The sequence below is a fragment of the Hyla sarda genome, chromosome 4 (genome assembly GCF_029499605.1).
Source record: "Hyla sarda isolate aHylSar1 chromosome 4, aHylSar1.hap1, whole genome shotgun sequence".
Taxonomy (NCBI): Eukaryota; Metazoa; Chordata; class Amphibia; order Anura; family Hylidae; genus Hyla; species Hyla sarda.
This window is the reverse complement of record NC_079192.1, coordinates 281,964,855-281,980,652: the sequence shown is the minus strand read 5'-3', so window position 1 is coordinate 281,980,652 and position 15,798 is coordinate 281,964,855. Positions and strand designations below refer to the sequence as shown.

The following is a 15,798-nucleotide window of genomic DNA, read 5'->3' as shown; positions in this document are numbered from 1 at the left end:
TGTATATTAGGTTGAGCCACCCGTGTATATTAGGTTGAGCCCCCCGTGTATATTAGGTTGAGCCCCCCGTGTATGTTAGGTTGAGCCCCCCGTGTATGTTAGGTTGAGCCCCCCGTGTATGTTAGGTTGAGCCCCCCGTGTATGTTAGGTTGAGCCCCTCCTGTTTATTTCTATTTGTGAAAAGAGCGGTGACATTAGCTGCGCCCGAATCACACTATGGCTGGCATGGCTTTGGCTTAGTCTGGCTGGCAATGTTATGGGGCACAGTGACTGGTGCTCTTATGGGTGCACTATGAATACAGTTTATACTAGTTTTTCCCTCCTTTTGGTTGTCCGGACATGCTGGCAGTTGTAGTTTTGCAACAGCTGGAGGATCCCTGGTTGGGAAACACTGCTTATACCCACACCAATGCCAGGGAGGGGTAAAAGGATTTGTCCTAATGACTGTTTCCAAACCTGGGTGCCTCCAGCTGTTGCAAAACTACAACTCCCAGCATATTGAAAATTGTAGTTTTGGATCAGCTGGAGGCACCCTGGTTGGGTAACACTTCCTATAGTCCTGCTTCTAGCCTCAAGCTATTGTAATAGGTAAAAATAAAAGCATTAATAGATATAGAGTAAAAAATAGAGTTGTCAATTATATTTCACGTACTATCACAATCTAAAGGATTATAACAGGGCAAGATCCTCAAACCGTCACACCTCTTCCCCGAGTCCTGCATGTGGGACTACATTTCCCGCCATCCACCGTTCCCTCCAGCGCCAGCGTGACTATAAAGCTTGTCGCTGATTGGCTGACTGAGCAGAGGGCGGAAGTGCTGAGGCTAGCAGTGTACGTAGCGGGGTGGCTGAGCGTCTCTCCAGTCAGAATGGAGCGGGGCTCAGTGCAGCAGAAGATCTCGTGTGTGTTCGTCACTCAGGTGAAGGACGAGCCGTCCGCCAAGCGGGAGCACCAGGTGATGGTCAGCCGCAGCAGCGCCCCCTTCATGTCTGGAGAGTAGTGTCCTGGCAATGGGATCACTTATAGTTCCGTGCAGACTCATTAGAATAGGAAGAATCCCCATGTGGATATTTTACAGATCCATTCAGCAGACAGATCCACATGGTGTGGGTGTAACCATGAAGCAGATGTGCTACCTCTAAATAGTGACCAATGGGGATCCGCTAAATAATAATACCTTTGGGTATAATAGGCACCTCCTGTACAATGAATGAGCCGCCTTGTGCTGACTAATGTTGGGTGTCCTGTGATGTCCTATAGGCAGAAGTACTACAGATACAATAGTTCCTCCACCATTGTACTCATTACTGGAACATTCCCGCTCTGCACATTTACATGGAGGAGACAGTTGCAGTCTGCCATGTGCGCCATTCATGTTGATGGTGCGGATTTATTGCGGGTTTTCCTCATTGACCGGATGCACAGCAAAATCTGCACCCATTAGTGTCCACCGTTACACCTTTTAGGGCAGTGGTCTTCAAACTGCGGCCCTCCAGATGTGGCAAAACTACAATTCCCAGCATGCCCGGACAGCCAACGGCTGTCTGGGCATGCTGGGAGTTGTAGTTTTGCCACATCTGGAGGGCCACAGTTTGAAGACCGCTATTTTAGGGTATGTTCACACTGAAGGTTTGGAGAGGAATTTCCGCGAGTAATTCTGCTCGCTTCTTCCTCTCCAATTCATTCAGCAGTGCCATACCCCATAGTATGTAATACAATTTCTGCTCCTCAGTTCACACTGAGGAATTTCCACTAGTGGAAGTCTGTCGCTGAATTCCGTTCCGCATGCAGAATGAACATGTTCTTTCTTCATGCGGAATTCGCGTCCTAACCCCATAGAACTCAATGTTAATTTTTTTTTTTCAGTCCGCCACACTTTCGTGCAGAATTCGCGTGGAAATTGTAGATTTTGCGTGGAATTCCCTCGGAAATTGCGCAAAAAAATAACCCCATTTTTTAATAATGTCTCCTATGCCGCGCTGAATTCCGTACTGATTTCTGTGCGGAATGCCGCGTGGAAAAAACGGTAATTTCTGAGTGGATTTTTTTCAGCGAGAGTTCTGCGCAAATATTAATCAGTGTGAACATACCCTTATACGGCAGCCTGGCAGTCACTGTAGTAAACTGGTGTAGTGCCATGTTTTGTTTTGCTGTGGAAGGTGTTACATGACCCCGGAACTACTGGTCCCCATGGCGGAGAATGAATGTAATGTCCCATGTAGAGACAGGGAACGGTGACGGGAACGATGTTTGAGACCATATATTTGTGGTCACGTGCACCCTAGCCTGGCTAGGAACCAATTGGCATGTCAGCCAATGGAACGGTCTTAGTCCGGCACTGAAAAGGGCGGAGTCATGTAACATTCCACGGCAGAACACAAAATATGGCACTACACCGGCTGTATGTGTGGCGGCTGAATGACAGTAAATGCTTCCTGGCAACTGCGGAGATCAGACTTTAGATCAATCGCAGTGGCAGCATGTAGAGGCCTAGATGATACCGTATTTTTCACCATATGAGACGCTCCGGCATATAAGACGCAACTAATTTTATAGGATAAATAGCTAGAAAATAAAGATTTTGAACCAAATACAATGTAAAGTATAGGACAGTGATCTTCAAACTGCGGACCTTCAGATGTTGCAAAACTACAACTCCCAGCATGCCCGGACAGCCGTTGGCTGTCCGGGCATGCTGGGAGTTGTAGTTTTGCAACATCTGGAGGTCTGCAGGTTGAAGACCACTGGTATAGGAGGTAATACTCGCGTGTCCCCGCCGCTCCAGACCCATCACCGCTCGTCACCGCTGTCCTGGATGTCGCTCTCCATCGCTGTCACCGCGTCCCTGACGCGCCGGAACGTCTCTTCGCTCTCCGTTTCCGCCATGATGTCGTTACGCACGCCACTCCTATTGGATGACAGGACGGCGTGCGCGACGACGTGATGACTACGAAGGAGAGCGCCAGCCATGCAGGGGATCCCGGCACGGAGCAGACACCGAGGAGGCAGGTAAGGTCCCTCCCGGTGTCCTGTAAGCTGTTCGGGACGCCGCGATTTCACCGTGGCGGTCCCGAACAGCCGGGTTAGTGTTATTTTCGCTTCAGATGCGGCGGTCAGCTTTGATCGCCGCGTTTGAAGGGTTAATACAGCTCTTCACCACGATCTGTGATGTCCTGTATTAGCAGCGGGTCCCGGCCGTTGATGGCCGCAGGGACCGCCGCGATAGGTGTGTATTCGCCATATAAGATGCACCAACTTCCCCCCCCCCAGTTTTGGGGACGGAAAAGTGCGTCTTAAACGGCGAAAAATACGGTAGGTGCTGCACCTGTCAGGAGGTTATTTGGTTACTATGGCAGTCTTCTCCCATAATAAAGATTTTCAATGGTCCCCAGCCTCATTTTTCAAAAAACAAACATATTTGGTGTTGCCCATTGTAAACCATGTCTGGACAATGGGAGACAATTATCAAAACCTGTGTGGAGGAAGAGTGGTGCAGTTGCCATAGCAACCAATCTGATATTTTTTCTTTCATTTTAAAAAAAGGCCTGTGCAAAATGAAAGCAATGAGAATGGTTGCTATGGGCAACTGCACCACTCCTTTTTCTGCACAGTTTTGATAAATCTCCCCATATGAAAATATTATTAAAGGAAAACTGTCATCCTGTTCACCCATACTAAACCCAATACACTGGTTTATATTGTGGTTGAACAGGAGACAATGAATATTCAATTTCAGCCGGCGGGCCCGCCTCCAGCGCGTAATTCACTGAACATAGAAGAAGATCTTTGGCGGGACGGATCTCTGGAGTGCAGGTACGTATAGGAGTCACGACCCCTCATCAGTCTCCAGTTCGCCCAGTGTATTCGGATTAGTGTGGGTGAACAGGATGACCGTTTTCATTTAAAGGGATATTCCAAACTCCCCATTACCTGTCCTGTCTTCTCATCTGGGCTTGGCTCTGCTATATGTGGGCAGTATGACAGATATCAGCCAGCTGAGCTCTTATTCCCCCTCACACATATACACACTCGCATGCATACATATGTATATGGGGGTGGCTGCATATTATAGATCTGTCCCCTTATACACAGATCTGTAGAGGGCTGTCCAGAAGAGTGCCCCCCCCCAGTAGCCTATGTGCTGCTTGGGTCCCAGCAAGCGAGTGTTGTCACCATCCTGACCACTGCTTCATGGGCAGAGCAGTGGCCGGTAATCTAGTTGATGAGCAGACAAGTGGAGGAGAAAGATGAAAATATCTGGGAAAGACTACATGTTGGGTAAATATATTTGCAGAACTATTTAGTTTTACATCAACTATAAGGATAAATAAAAGCTTTGAGTTAAGAAAACCCCTTTAATTTTGCATTGTGAACAGCATAAACAAAAAAATGCCCGATGCCAGAATTTCCGTTATTTTGGTCACATCATATCTTAGAAAAATGGAATGAAAAGTGATTAAAAAGTCTCACCTATCCCAAAAAGGTACCGAAACAAACTACAGATCAAGGCATAAAAATGAGCATATAGAGAGCTTTCAATTAGGACCGCCCACTTGACTTTTAAGCCCAGAATGAACAGAGATTTACATGAATAAATGACAAGTCTCCCACATAAATGTTTATATCAATCTGCTTGGCTTCTCTTGCTTTATAACACGATGCTTTTAGATTGGACTGAATTTACCATGTGACAGGTTCCCTTTAAAGCCTACATCTAGAGGGACATATGCCTAAATGTTCGTACCGCCGGCCAAGACCTGCTCATGACTATGGACATTAAATCTATGGATTTTGCGGAAGTCCCATGCAAGTGTACGGGACTTATGTCATATCCGTAGATTGAATGTTTGTTGTCATGGAGCAAGTCTTGGGCTCTGACGGGATGGGCAGTGCTGCAAAAATTATCTCTTTTTGTCTCTTAGACGTTCAAAGTGCTGGCTACAGAAACACTAAACCCTCTGGCATTGAATGCCGCTATTGACCATGCACTGGCTACAGAGAAGGTCGATGGCACATGCTGCTATGTCACTACACACAAAGGTAGGTATACATATGTTTTATGTATGTTACCAATAGATTAATGGTCAGTGCAACAATAAATGGATTATTAGAAATGTGTGCAGTTTTTATTATTGGGGGAGCAAACACAATCTGCTGGCCTTCATCCCATGGCGTCCAGTTGCAGGTTGGGATGTGTTGTTCTTTAGGATTTACTAGCAGTCAAGATTAGAGATGAGCGAACTTACAGTAAATTCGATTCGTCACGAACTTCTCGGCTCGGCAGTTGATGACTTATCCTGCGAAAATTAGTTCAGCCTTCAGGTGCTCCGGTGGGCTGGAAAAGGTGGATACAGTCCTTGGAAAGAGTCTCCTAGGACTGTATCCACCTTTTCCAGCCCACGGAGAACCTGAAAGCTGAACTAATTTATGCAGGAAAAGTCATCAACTGCCGAGCCGAGAAGTTTGTGACAAATCGAATTTACTGTAAGTTCGCTCATCTCTAGTCATGATCATATCAGGTTGCAGTAATGCAGTGTAAATAAATAATACTGCAAATAGGTCACTAATAAGCTAAATCCGAATTGTGTGAATATCCTTGCTTACTGAATTTATTCAATTTTGTCATCTTTGTCGCATGGGGTTGTGTGGTTCATATGAAAGTTATTTTTTTTTTTTATTTTTTTTTTCATGTCTCTTCTCTTTAACAGGTCTTCCATACCTGTGGGCCCGGTATGACAGAAAGCCAACAAAACAGGCGGAAAAGAGGTTTAAAAAATATATTTATTCAAAGGGAAACTCCAAAGGTTTGTGCAGATTTTTTTATTTTCTCCATCTGTGTTTTCAAAATTATTTTATATTTACAGTCCTGTTAATATTTCAGACAGTTTGTCTAAAATTGTTAAATAAATAAATATACACACAAGAGGAAGGCGACAGCAGCACACCGGCCTATTCAAAGCAGTGAGGTAGCTTTATTCCAGCAAATACAGATACAGCAACGTTCCTGTCGTCTCACATCACCATTTTCACGAGACCACAGAAATGTTACTGTATCTGTATTTGCTGGAATAAAGTTACCTCACTGCTTTGAATACGTGCTGTGCTGCTGTCACCTTCCTCTCTTGTATCTGCACTTTGGACCCAGGACCGGGCCCCGAGACCGCTTGCACCCACAGCATTTGTTTGGACATTTTGGTTGTGTTGCTCAATAAATAAAATATAATATTGCTCAAAAAAATAAAGGGAGCACTAAGATAACACATCCTAGATCAGAAGGAATGAACTAATCATATGAAATACTTTTGTCTTTACATAGTTGAATGTGCTGACAACAAAATCACACAAAAATTATCAATGGAAATCAAAGTTATCAATCCACAGGGCGCCAGTAGCGAATTTGCCAATCTTGGTGTTCTCTGGCAAATGCCAAACATCCTACATGGTGTTGGGCTGTAAGCACAACCCCCACCTGTGGATGTCAGGCCCTCATACCACCCTCATGGAGTCTGTTTTTGACCATTTGAGTGGACACATGCACATTTATGGCCTGCTGGAGGTCATTTTGCAGGGCTCTGGAAGTGCTCCCCCTTCTCCTCCTTGCACAAAGGCAGATGTGTTGTTGCCCTCCTACGGCCTTCTCCTGATGTACTGACCTGTCTCATTCAACTATGTAAAGACGAAAGTATTTCATACGATTAGTTCATTCATTCTGATCTAGGATGTGTTATCTTAGTGTTCCCTTTATTTTTTTGAGCAATATTATATATATATATATATTATATAATATATTGAGCAACACAACCGGAATGTCCAAACAAATGCTGTGGGTGCAAGCTGTCTCGGGGCCCGGTCCTGGGTCCAAAGTGCAGATACAAAAGAGGAAGGTGACAGCAGCACACCTGCGTATATAATAATGATCCCGTACGATGAACATAAAAGTCCAAAATTGCTGCTTTTTTTTTTAAATTTTTTTAATTTACATTTTATTACCAAATTTTTTTTATAAAAAAAATCTATTTATAGATGCAAATGTGTTATCAATTAAAAGTGTAGATCACAGCGCAAAAAAAAGCCCTCATACCGCTGCTTATATGGAAAAATGAAAAAGTTATAGGTCAGCAAAATAGAGGGATTTTAAACTTACTAATTTGGTTAAAAAGTTCACAATTTTTATTTCATATTTTTAAAGCGGTACAATAATAGAAAAGTGTGTCATTTTAATCTTATTGACCCACAGAATAAAGAACACATGTTTTTACCATAAATTGTACAGCATGAGAATGAAACTTTCCAACATTTGCAAAATTGTTCTTTTCTTAATTTTCCCACACAAATAGTAGTTTTTTGGTTGCACCATACATTTTATGGTTAAATGAGTGATGTCATTTAGGGCTGCCGCTATCGATTATTTTAATCTATTAGTTGTTGATTATTTCATCGGAAAAAGTCAAAAAGCCAAAAAAAGGGGGTTCAGCTCATTCTACCTTAAAAATGATGCACAATGGCCATATTAAAATTTTCTAGCATGTGATCAAACAGCAGCAATTTTTGTTTTTAAAGGGGTACTCCGGTGCTTACACATCTTATCCCCTATCCAAAGGATAGGGGATAAGAGGCCTGATCGCGGGAGTCCCGCGGCTGTGGATGCCCGTGATCATGCACGCGGCACCCCGTTTATAATCAGTCCCCAGAGCGTGTTCGCTGTCACGCCCCCTCCCGTAGGCTTGCATTGAGGGGCAGAGCGTGATGTCACACGGGGGCGGAGGCGTGACATCACATGCCGCTGGCCCTGCGGTCGACCGTAATCAGACCCGGAGTGAACACGCTCCGGGGACTGATTACAAACGGGGTGCCGCGTGCATGATCACGGGCGTCCCCAGCTGCGGGACTCCCGCGATCAGGCATCTTATCCCCTATCCTTTGGATCAGGGATAAGATGTGTAAGCACCGGAGTACCCCTTTAACTTTACGCCGGTTGCTGTACAGGATCATTTATTAATAATCCTGTAAAGAAACCAGCGTAAATGTGATACTGCCGCATGGGTACTGTCTGAACTATTAAAATGTTAACGATTCACTAATATTTTAATAGTTCAGACAGATAGCCATGCGGTAGTATCAAATATGTAAAAAAAAAAATAAAAAAAAAATATATAGAGATAGATAGATAGAGATATATATATATATAGAGAGAGAGAGAGAGAGATAGATAGAGATATATATTTAACTTTTTTTTATAGCAATAGATAAAGGGGAGCTTCTTATTGGAGCAGTTAATTTCCTCTTTTTTTGTTTTTACTTTTTTTTTTTTTTTTATATAGCACTCCTATACACATGGGGGTATGTGCAGACTGCAGAGCATTGCACCCTTGTCAGTTCTACAAATACTAGAGTGCAAATGCTCTGCATACACCCCCATGTGTATAGTATGTATATGTACTACATACATACCGCTATACCAATGGGGGTATGTGTTGAGTATTTGCACTCTAGTATTTGTAGTACTGACACAAGGGTGCAATGCTCTGCATATACTGCTATACACATAGGGGTATATGCAGAGCATTGCACATGTGTCTGTAGTACAGACAATAGGATTCAATGCTCTGCACATACCCCCATGTGTATAGCAGTGTGTGTGTACTACATACACACTGCTATACAAATGGTAGTATGTGCAGAGCATTGCATCCTAGTGTCTGTACTACAGACACAAATGTGCAATGCTCTGCATATACCCCTATGTGTATAGCAGTGGGTGCAGAGCATTGCACCATTGTGTCTGTAGATGACACTAGAGTGTAATGCTCTGCAGATACACTGGTGTGTATACATATTTACACATTCTTTAAAAAAAAAATTCCAGCGGAATACCCCTTTAAAGCTCAAGATGAGCAGAAATGTGGAAAAAAAATACAAATTATACCAAATATTTTTCCATAAAACTATAAATGGGTCTTCTCAGCAAATCCAGTTCTGCAACATGCTGTTTAATGTGACAGGTTCCCCACATCACATATAAGCATGATATTTGAAAGCTAAGCACATATGAATTTTTTTTATTTCAGACTTTGTGTGGAATGTTGATGAGGACTTCAAAGTTGTCCCTAACTTTTGGATTCCAGCAAAGGGTGTGAAATATTTTAATGGGAAACCATACCCTGATGAAAATGGCCATATTCCAGGTACCTGCAGAAAATATATCCTATATACTACACAATGACTGTACGATTTAACCCCTTAAGGACGCAGGACGTAAATGTACGTCCTGGTGCGGTGGTACTTAATGCACCAGGACGTACATTTACGTCCTGTGCATAACCGCGGGCATTGGAGCGATGCCCGTGTCATGCGCGGCTGATCCCGGCTGCTGATCGCAGCCAGGGACCCGCCAGCAATGGCCGACGCCCGCGATCTCGTGGGCGTCCGCCATTAACCCCTCAGGTGCCGGGATCAATACAGATCCCGGCATCTGCGGCAGTGCGCGATTTGAATGAATGATCGGATCGCCCGCAGCGCTGCTGTGGGGATCCGATCATTCAGAACGCCGCACGGAGGTCCCCTCTCCTTCCTCCGTCCGGCTCCTGGCGTCTCCTGCTCTGGTCTGAGATCGAGCAGACCAGAGCATAAGATAGCTGATAACACTGATCTGTTCTATGTCCTATACATAGAACAGATCAGTATTAGCAATCATGGTATTGCTATGAATAGTCCCCTATGGGGACTATTCAAGTGTGAAAAAAAAATAAAAAAAATTAAAGAAATGTAACAGTAAAAGTAAAAAAAAGAGTGAAAAATCCCCTCCCCCAATAAAAAAGTAAAACGTCAGTTTTTTCCTATTTTACCCCCAAAAAGCGTAAAAAATAAATTTTATAGACCTATTTGGTATCGCCGCGTGCGTAAATGTCCGAACTATTAAAATAAAATGTTAATGATCCCGTACGGTGAACGACGTGAACGAAAAAAAAAAGTCCAAAATTGCTACTTTTTTAATACATTTTATTTAAAAAAAAAATTATAAAAAATGTGTTAAGTTTTTTTATATGCAAATGTGGTATCAAAAAAAAGTACAGATCATGGCGCAAAAAATGAGCCCCCATACCGCCGCTTATACGGAAAAAAAAAAAGTTAGAGGTCATCAAAATAAAGGGATTATAAACGTACTAATTTGGTTAAAAAGTTTGTGATTTTATTATTTTTTTTTTAAGCACAACAATAATATAAAAGTACGTAATAATGGGTATCATTTTAATCGTATTGACCCTCAGAATAAAGCACACGTAATTTTTACCATAAATTGTACGGCGTGAAAACGAAACCTTCCAAAATTAGCAAAATTGCGTTTTTCTTTTTAATTTCCCCACAAAAATAGTGTGTTTGGGTTGCGCCATACATTTTATGATATAATGAGTTATGTCATTACAAAGGACAACTGCAAAAAACAGCAAGCAAAAAATGAACGCCACATTTTTATGTTGATAATGATTTCAATAATATCTAACTTCTATTATTTATGCTCTTTCAGGATGGGTGCCTGTGGAAAATAGCAACAAGCAGTATTGCTGGCATTCATGTGCTGTCAATTATACATTAGGAATAGCCATAGTATTAAGACCCAAAGCAGAAGATCATGGATCTTTGGAAATTTGTCTTGTGCGTTTGTCAGATCTTCTCGAGCAAACCCTGGAACTCATTGGAACCAATATTAATGGAAATCCATATGGTATGTAAGCAATTAGTTTACAATAACGTCAGTCCTGTATACTAGACATAAGGGCTCAAGAGTCAGAGGGCAGGCTAAGATGCAACACCTTCTCTCTCCCCCCCTCCCTGCATGATTGATATGAGGCTCATCAGCTATGCAGAGAGGGGTGGGGAAGGGAGGAGGCATGCATGCTGCAGCTTAGCCCGGCCTCTAAGGAGACAGATGGGAATGTTAGGCATATGTTTAACACATCATAGGCTATTATCCAATCTGTTTAATAAAATTGTCAAGAAATATATATCTTTTTGTTATACCAGACAATGTGATAAATAAGTCTACTAGGATATTCCTTTTTTTTTTTTTCTTTCGGGGGAGGGGCTGTGTATCCTCCCGAGTTCAAACTCTGAGGACACTGTTGGCCTCTGTCTGGCAATGGAAGGCTATGGACATATATAGCTGTTAACAGGCCCATTGCACAGAGTGGGCTACACAGAATAGAATTGTGGACTTGTCTGCCTGAATTGGGTGGATAGTCATCTTGTTAGGGTTTTATCAGGTGAAGCTATACCTTACAATGTATTTATGAGTCATTATGCCAAATCCTTTTTTCCCTAGGCATTGGTAATAAAAAGAATCCAATTCACTTCCTTGTCCCTCATGGCACTTTTCTCATAAAGGATCTATCAGCTCTTGATCATAAGAGTCTAATGCATTGGTTTGAACACTGTCAAGAGGGGAAAGTAGAAGGAATAGTATGGCATTGTAAAGATGGATCTTTATTCAAGGTAAAATGAGTGAATTGCTTTAAATTCTATACAGCATAATGGAAAGTTTCAAGGGGATTTCTGTTTCCATGTAAATAAAGTGATATGACAGAAAACATTTTAAGCACTTTTTCTTCTTGCCATCAGCATTTGTGTTTTTTTTTTTTTCCATCTTTGCCTTCTAAGGCGCAGTTCATGTGGTGACATTTTTGCGGAATTTTAGCAGCCAGCGACACTTCAGTCGGTGCTAGGACTGCTTGGAAATGCGCCGTCTCTATCGACAGCAATACATTTCAGAGCTGAACTTTTCCACCGGATTCTGAATGGAAATTCCACCGTGTGACTGGGATGCAGCTTTTAAAAGGGGGTAATTCATGGGAAGATCTCATTTCTGGACCATAGCTACTTCAAAACTGAATTAGTCCCTTGCAATTTAGAAAACTGCTGAACCTAAGCAGTCAGTCATCCTTAAAAAAGGAACTTTAGACACACACATACCAAACATAAAGCAGATTTATGGTAAATTATACTTATTAACTCTTTGTCGTGGTGTGCAGAGAAAATTCAATTTAAGTTTTTACCACTAACAGTAACTACAATGTGTCAAGGGAAAACAAAATCTATGAATCATTTGGAGGTGTTAAGTGTTTTTTATTCTTAAATAAAGGGGAATGTTAGAGTAAAAAAATAAATAAATTATATAGCTATGACAAGGGTATGTAAACATGGCATATTTTTCAAATAGGGGGAAATACATCATGAAATATGTGGAAGAAATAAAAAGCCCCTGATTTGTAACTTATTTGGCTTTTATGGACACATTTTAATCTCAGTCATGGATAGATCGCTTTTGCTATTCTCTTAAAACAATGAATGAAGCAATCTGGTTGCTATGGGCAACTGCACCACTCTCTACACAGGTTTTGATAAATCTACCCTAGGAGCTCCAAGGCAGTTAGCTGATGAATTCAATTCCAGCTCATGATTCATTTGTTATGCATTTGTACTTTAGGGGTTAATCCATTTTAGTGCACCTCACCTTCTTTAATCGATTGGGATTTCAATGTGTGAGAGTTCATTAAAGGGGTACTCCAGTGGAAAACAATTTATTTTAAATCATCTGGTGCCAGAAAGTTAAACATAGAAGTAATTTACAAATATTAAAAAATCTTAAGTACTGAAAGTATTATCAGCTGCTGTTTACTACAGAAGAAGTTCTTTTATTTTGCCTAACCACAGTGCTCTCTGGCACCTCTGTCTGTTTCAGGAACTGTCCAGAGCAGGAGAAAATCCCCATAGCAAACCTATCCTGCTCTAGACAGTTCCTGACATGGACAGAGGTGTCATCAGGGATCACTGTGGTCAGACAGAAAGGAAATTCAAAAAGAAAAAACTTCCTGTGGAGCATACGGCAGCTGGTAAGTACTAGAAGAATTAAGATTTTTTTTTTTTTACTGTAGAACCCCTTTTTTAAAGAAGGCCCAAAGAGGCGCCTAGTGCATTACCCTGGGAGGCAAATAGCTCCCCACAAAAAGTGGGGGGGGTCTATTAGATGGCCACTCACCTGGAACGTATATTAAATATGCATGTAACCTCAATCTGAGGTGCCAAGAGGAGGAGTCTGTGCAAGCCTGCAGGTCTCAGGATGGGAATCCTGCAAGTGAACTGGATATAGCAGATCATGCTGGATGGTCGTAGTAGACTTAGTCTGCTACTGCCATCCTTGAGAAAGCCATGCTCCAGTGTCAAAACATGTAGTGTGTAGCAGCAATATATAAAGTGGCACCACTATCTAATAGCACTATAAGAGCAGAGGTTTTAACACACTCGCTCACGGCCATTGCTACTAGTTAGTGCTATCTCAGCACTAATATCCGAACCCCACTAGGATCAGTTAATAAAGTGTTGAATGTTGGATCCCAAGGGGATTGATCCTGCATATACACAGTGAATAGGGTTTGGATTAGTAAATTAGTGTGCAGATAGTGGATGTGCTTTTAACCCACTTGCACTTATTTTTAAAAGGAATAGTAAAAGTTACGTTTTATGGTGGAGGGATCTATGACGGATTTGTGCCCTTTGTTGTTAGCCTCTCTGATTAATGCCCTCCTTGCTCGGTCCATGAGTTTAGGTGGGAGTCTCTTGGCAGGTTTGCCGTTGTCATGTTCTTTCCATTGATAGATTTGATGGTGCTCCGGGGATCATCAAAGATTTGGATTTAAAATTTTTTTTTTTTTTTTTATAACTTAACCCTGACTTGTACTTCTCAACAACATTGTCCCTTACTGCCATGAAGACCAAGGGACTCTCCAAACAAGTGTTTGGTTACTGATGCATCTTGTTTAGGTGTTGCAGCCTCTGTGGCCTTTCAAAAAAAAAAAAAAAAAAAAAAGTGAGTATACCTTAGATTGCACACAGGTGGACATCATTTCACTAATTATGTGACTTCTGAAGGTAATTGGTTGCACCAGAGCTTTTTATGGGCTTCCTTACCAAGGGGGTGAATATATATATATACGCACATGCCCATTTTCTGTTTGTAAACATTAGTTTTATTTATATATTCTCATTTCACTTCACCAATTTAGACTATTGTGTTCTGATCCATCACATAAAATTCAGATTAGCAAAACATTGAACTTAAAGGGGTACTCCAGCCCTAAGACATCTTACCCCTATCAAAAGGAAAGGGGATAAGATGTGGGAGCTGCACGCAGCGCTGCAGCCTCAGTCTGCCAGGTCACGACTACGGGGCCAGAGTATCGTGACGTCCGTCATGCCCCCTCCTATAGACTTACATTTGCGGGGGTGGGGTGTGATGTCACAATACTCCGGCCCCGTAGTCGTGACCTGGCAGACTCTGAGGCTGCAGCGCTGCGTGCAGCTCCCACAGGTGGGTGCTGCATGTGACATTGTGGGGGTCCCCTGCGATCAGACATCTTATCCCCTATACTTTTGGATGGGGGATAAGATGTCTTATGGCCGGAGTACCTCTTTAAGGCTGTAATGTATCAAAATACCCCCCAAAAAGTTGCTTTTTGCAAGGCACTGTAAGTAACTGATTTTTATTCTTTTCTCTCCTAGCTCCATCGCCATCACCTTGGATTAAACTGGCCAATTATTGACACACATTTAAATTCCAAACCAGTGTCAATTAGATTGGATTTATGTAAATATGACTATGAAGCAGATTCAAGCACGTTTCTGGGTCAGCTTTCCAAAAAAGACACTATTTGTTACGACAGATTAAAAGACATTTTGTTGGACTGAAAACTGCAACGAATGAAGAATTGGAAGTGTTGACAGCTCAACCTGCCTGATACTGAATATTGTAGAACGTCTACGTTTCAAACATATGGTGCACTCTGCCTGGTCAACAGAACAGATGTCTGCATGGCATAAGGCCTTCATATTTACAAACAATGCACAAGTATTTATTATAACAAGCAACTGGTAACATTTACAGTGTTATCCCACTTTTCTAGGAGTGGAGAACACTTTGGTTACACCTTAAAGTTCTGCATGTCTTACCAGTAGCAATAACATTTAAAGAGATCCTGTGAGCTCTCAAAACTGTTATTCCTCATACAAATACATGTTGACAACTGGGTGTTAACATTTCCCTTGTTTGTAGGCTGTGTCCTTCCCAGCACAGATTGGATAGTGTCTGATAATAAGGCCAGAATTTCTGGCAGGACAAAATCCAGCCGGATATTCTGAGTGCAGCCAATGCTGACTGAATCAGTCGGTGCTAGGACAGCGCAGACCTTGCCATCCCCATAGACCAGTGTTTCCCAACCAGGGTGCCCCCAGATGTTGCAAAACTACAACTCCCAGCATGCCTGGACAGACTTTGGCTGTCCAGCCATTCTGGAAGTTGTAGTTTTGCAACACCTGGAGGCTTTCTGGTTGGGAAACACTGCCATGGACGGCAAGGTCTGTGGAACAGATTCTGCCAGAACATTGCGCAGGCTAAAGGGGTACTACCGTGCTGACAACTTATCACGCACACAGACCCCCCCCCCTTTCATCAGGCCCTGGAGCAAACATCCGCTCCGGGTCTGATGACGAGGCCGGTGATCGTGATGTCACAGCTCCGCCCCCTCAATGTAAGTCTATGGCAGCGGCGAGACAGCTGTCTCACCCGCTGCCATAGACTTACATTGAGGGGGCGGAGCCATGATGTCACGATTCTCCGGGCCCGTGATCGGCAGTCATCAGACCCGGAGCGATGTACGCTCCGCGGCCTGATGAGAGCGGGGTGCTGCGTGCGAGATCGCGGGGGTCCCCAGGGGCGGGACCCCCCGCTATCAGGCAACTTATCCCCT

The 15,798-nt window shown here is 42.8% G+C and overlaps 1 protein-coding gene across 3 annotated transcripts; it reads left to right on the top strand.

Annotated features, from left to right (window-relative positions):
* Positions 1-738: 738 nt before the first annotated feature.
* On the top strand, positions 739-15,592 carry RLIG1 (RNA 5'-phosphate and 3'-OH ligase 1). 3 transcript variants are annotated; one of them, XM_056574401.1, is made up of 7 exons: positions 744-920; positions 4,924-5,041; positions 5,710-5,805; positions 9,070-9,186; positions 10,527-10,724; positions 11,322-11,491; positions 14,555-15,591. In XM_056574401.1, the coding sequence occupies exons 1-7, from the start codon at positions 870-872 to the stop codon at positions 14,738-14,740; spliced, it is 936 nt and encodes a 311-aa protein (XP_056430376.1). In that variant the 5' UTR covers positions 744-869; the 3' UTR covers positions 14,741-15,591. The 3 variants fall into 3 exon arrangements, with proteins under 3 accessions (XP_056430378.1, XP_056430376.1, XP_056430375.1); XM_056574400.1 differs by having other exon boundaries at positions 754-956; XM_056574403.1 differs by lacking the exon at positions 9,070-9,186 and having other exon boundaries at positions 739-956; positions 14,555-15,592.
* The last annotated feature ends 206 nt before the right edge of the window (positions 15,593-15,798 follow it).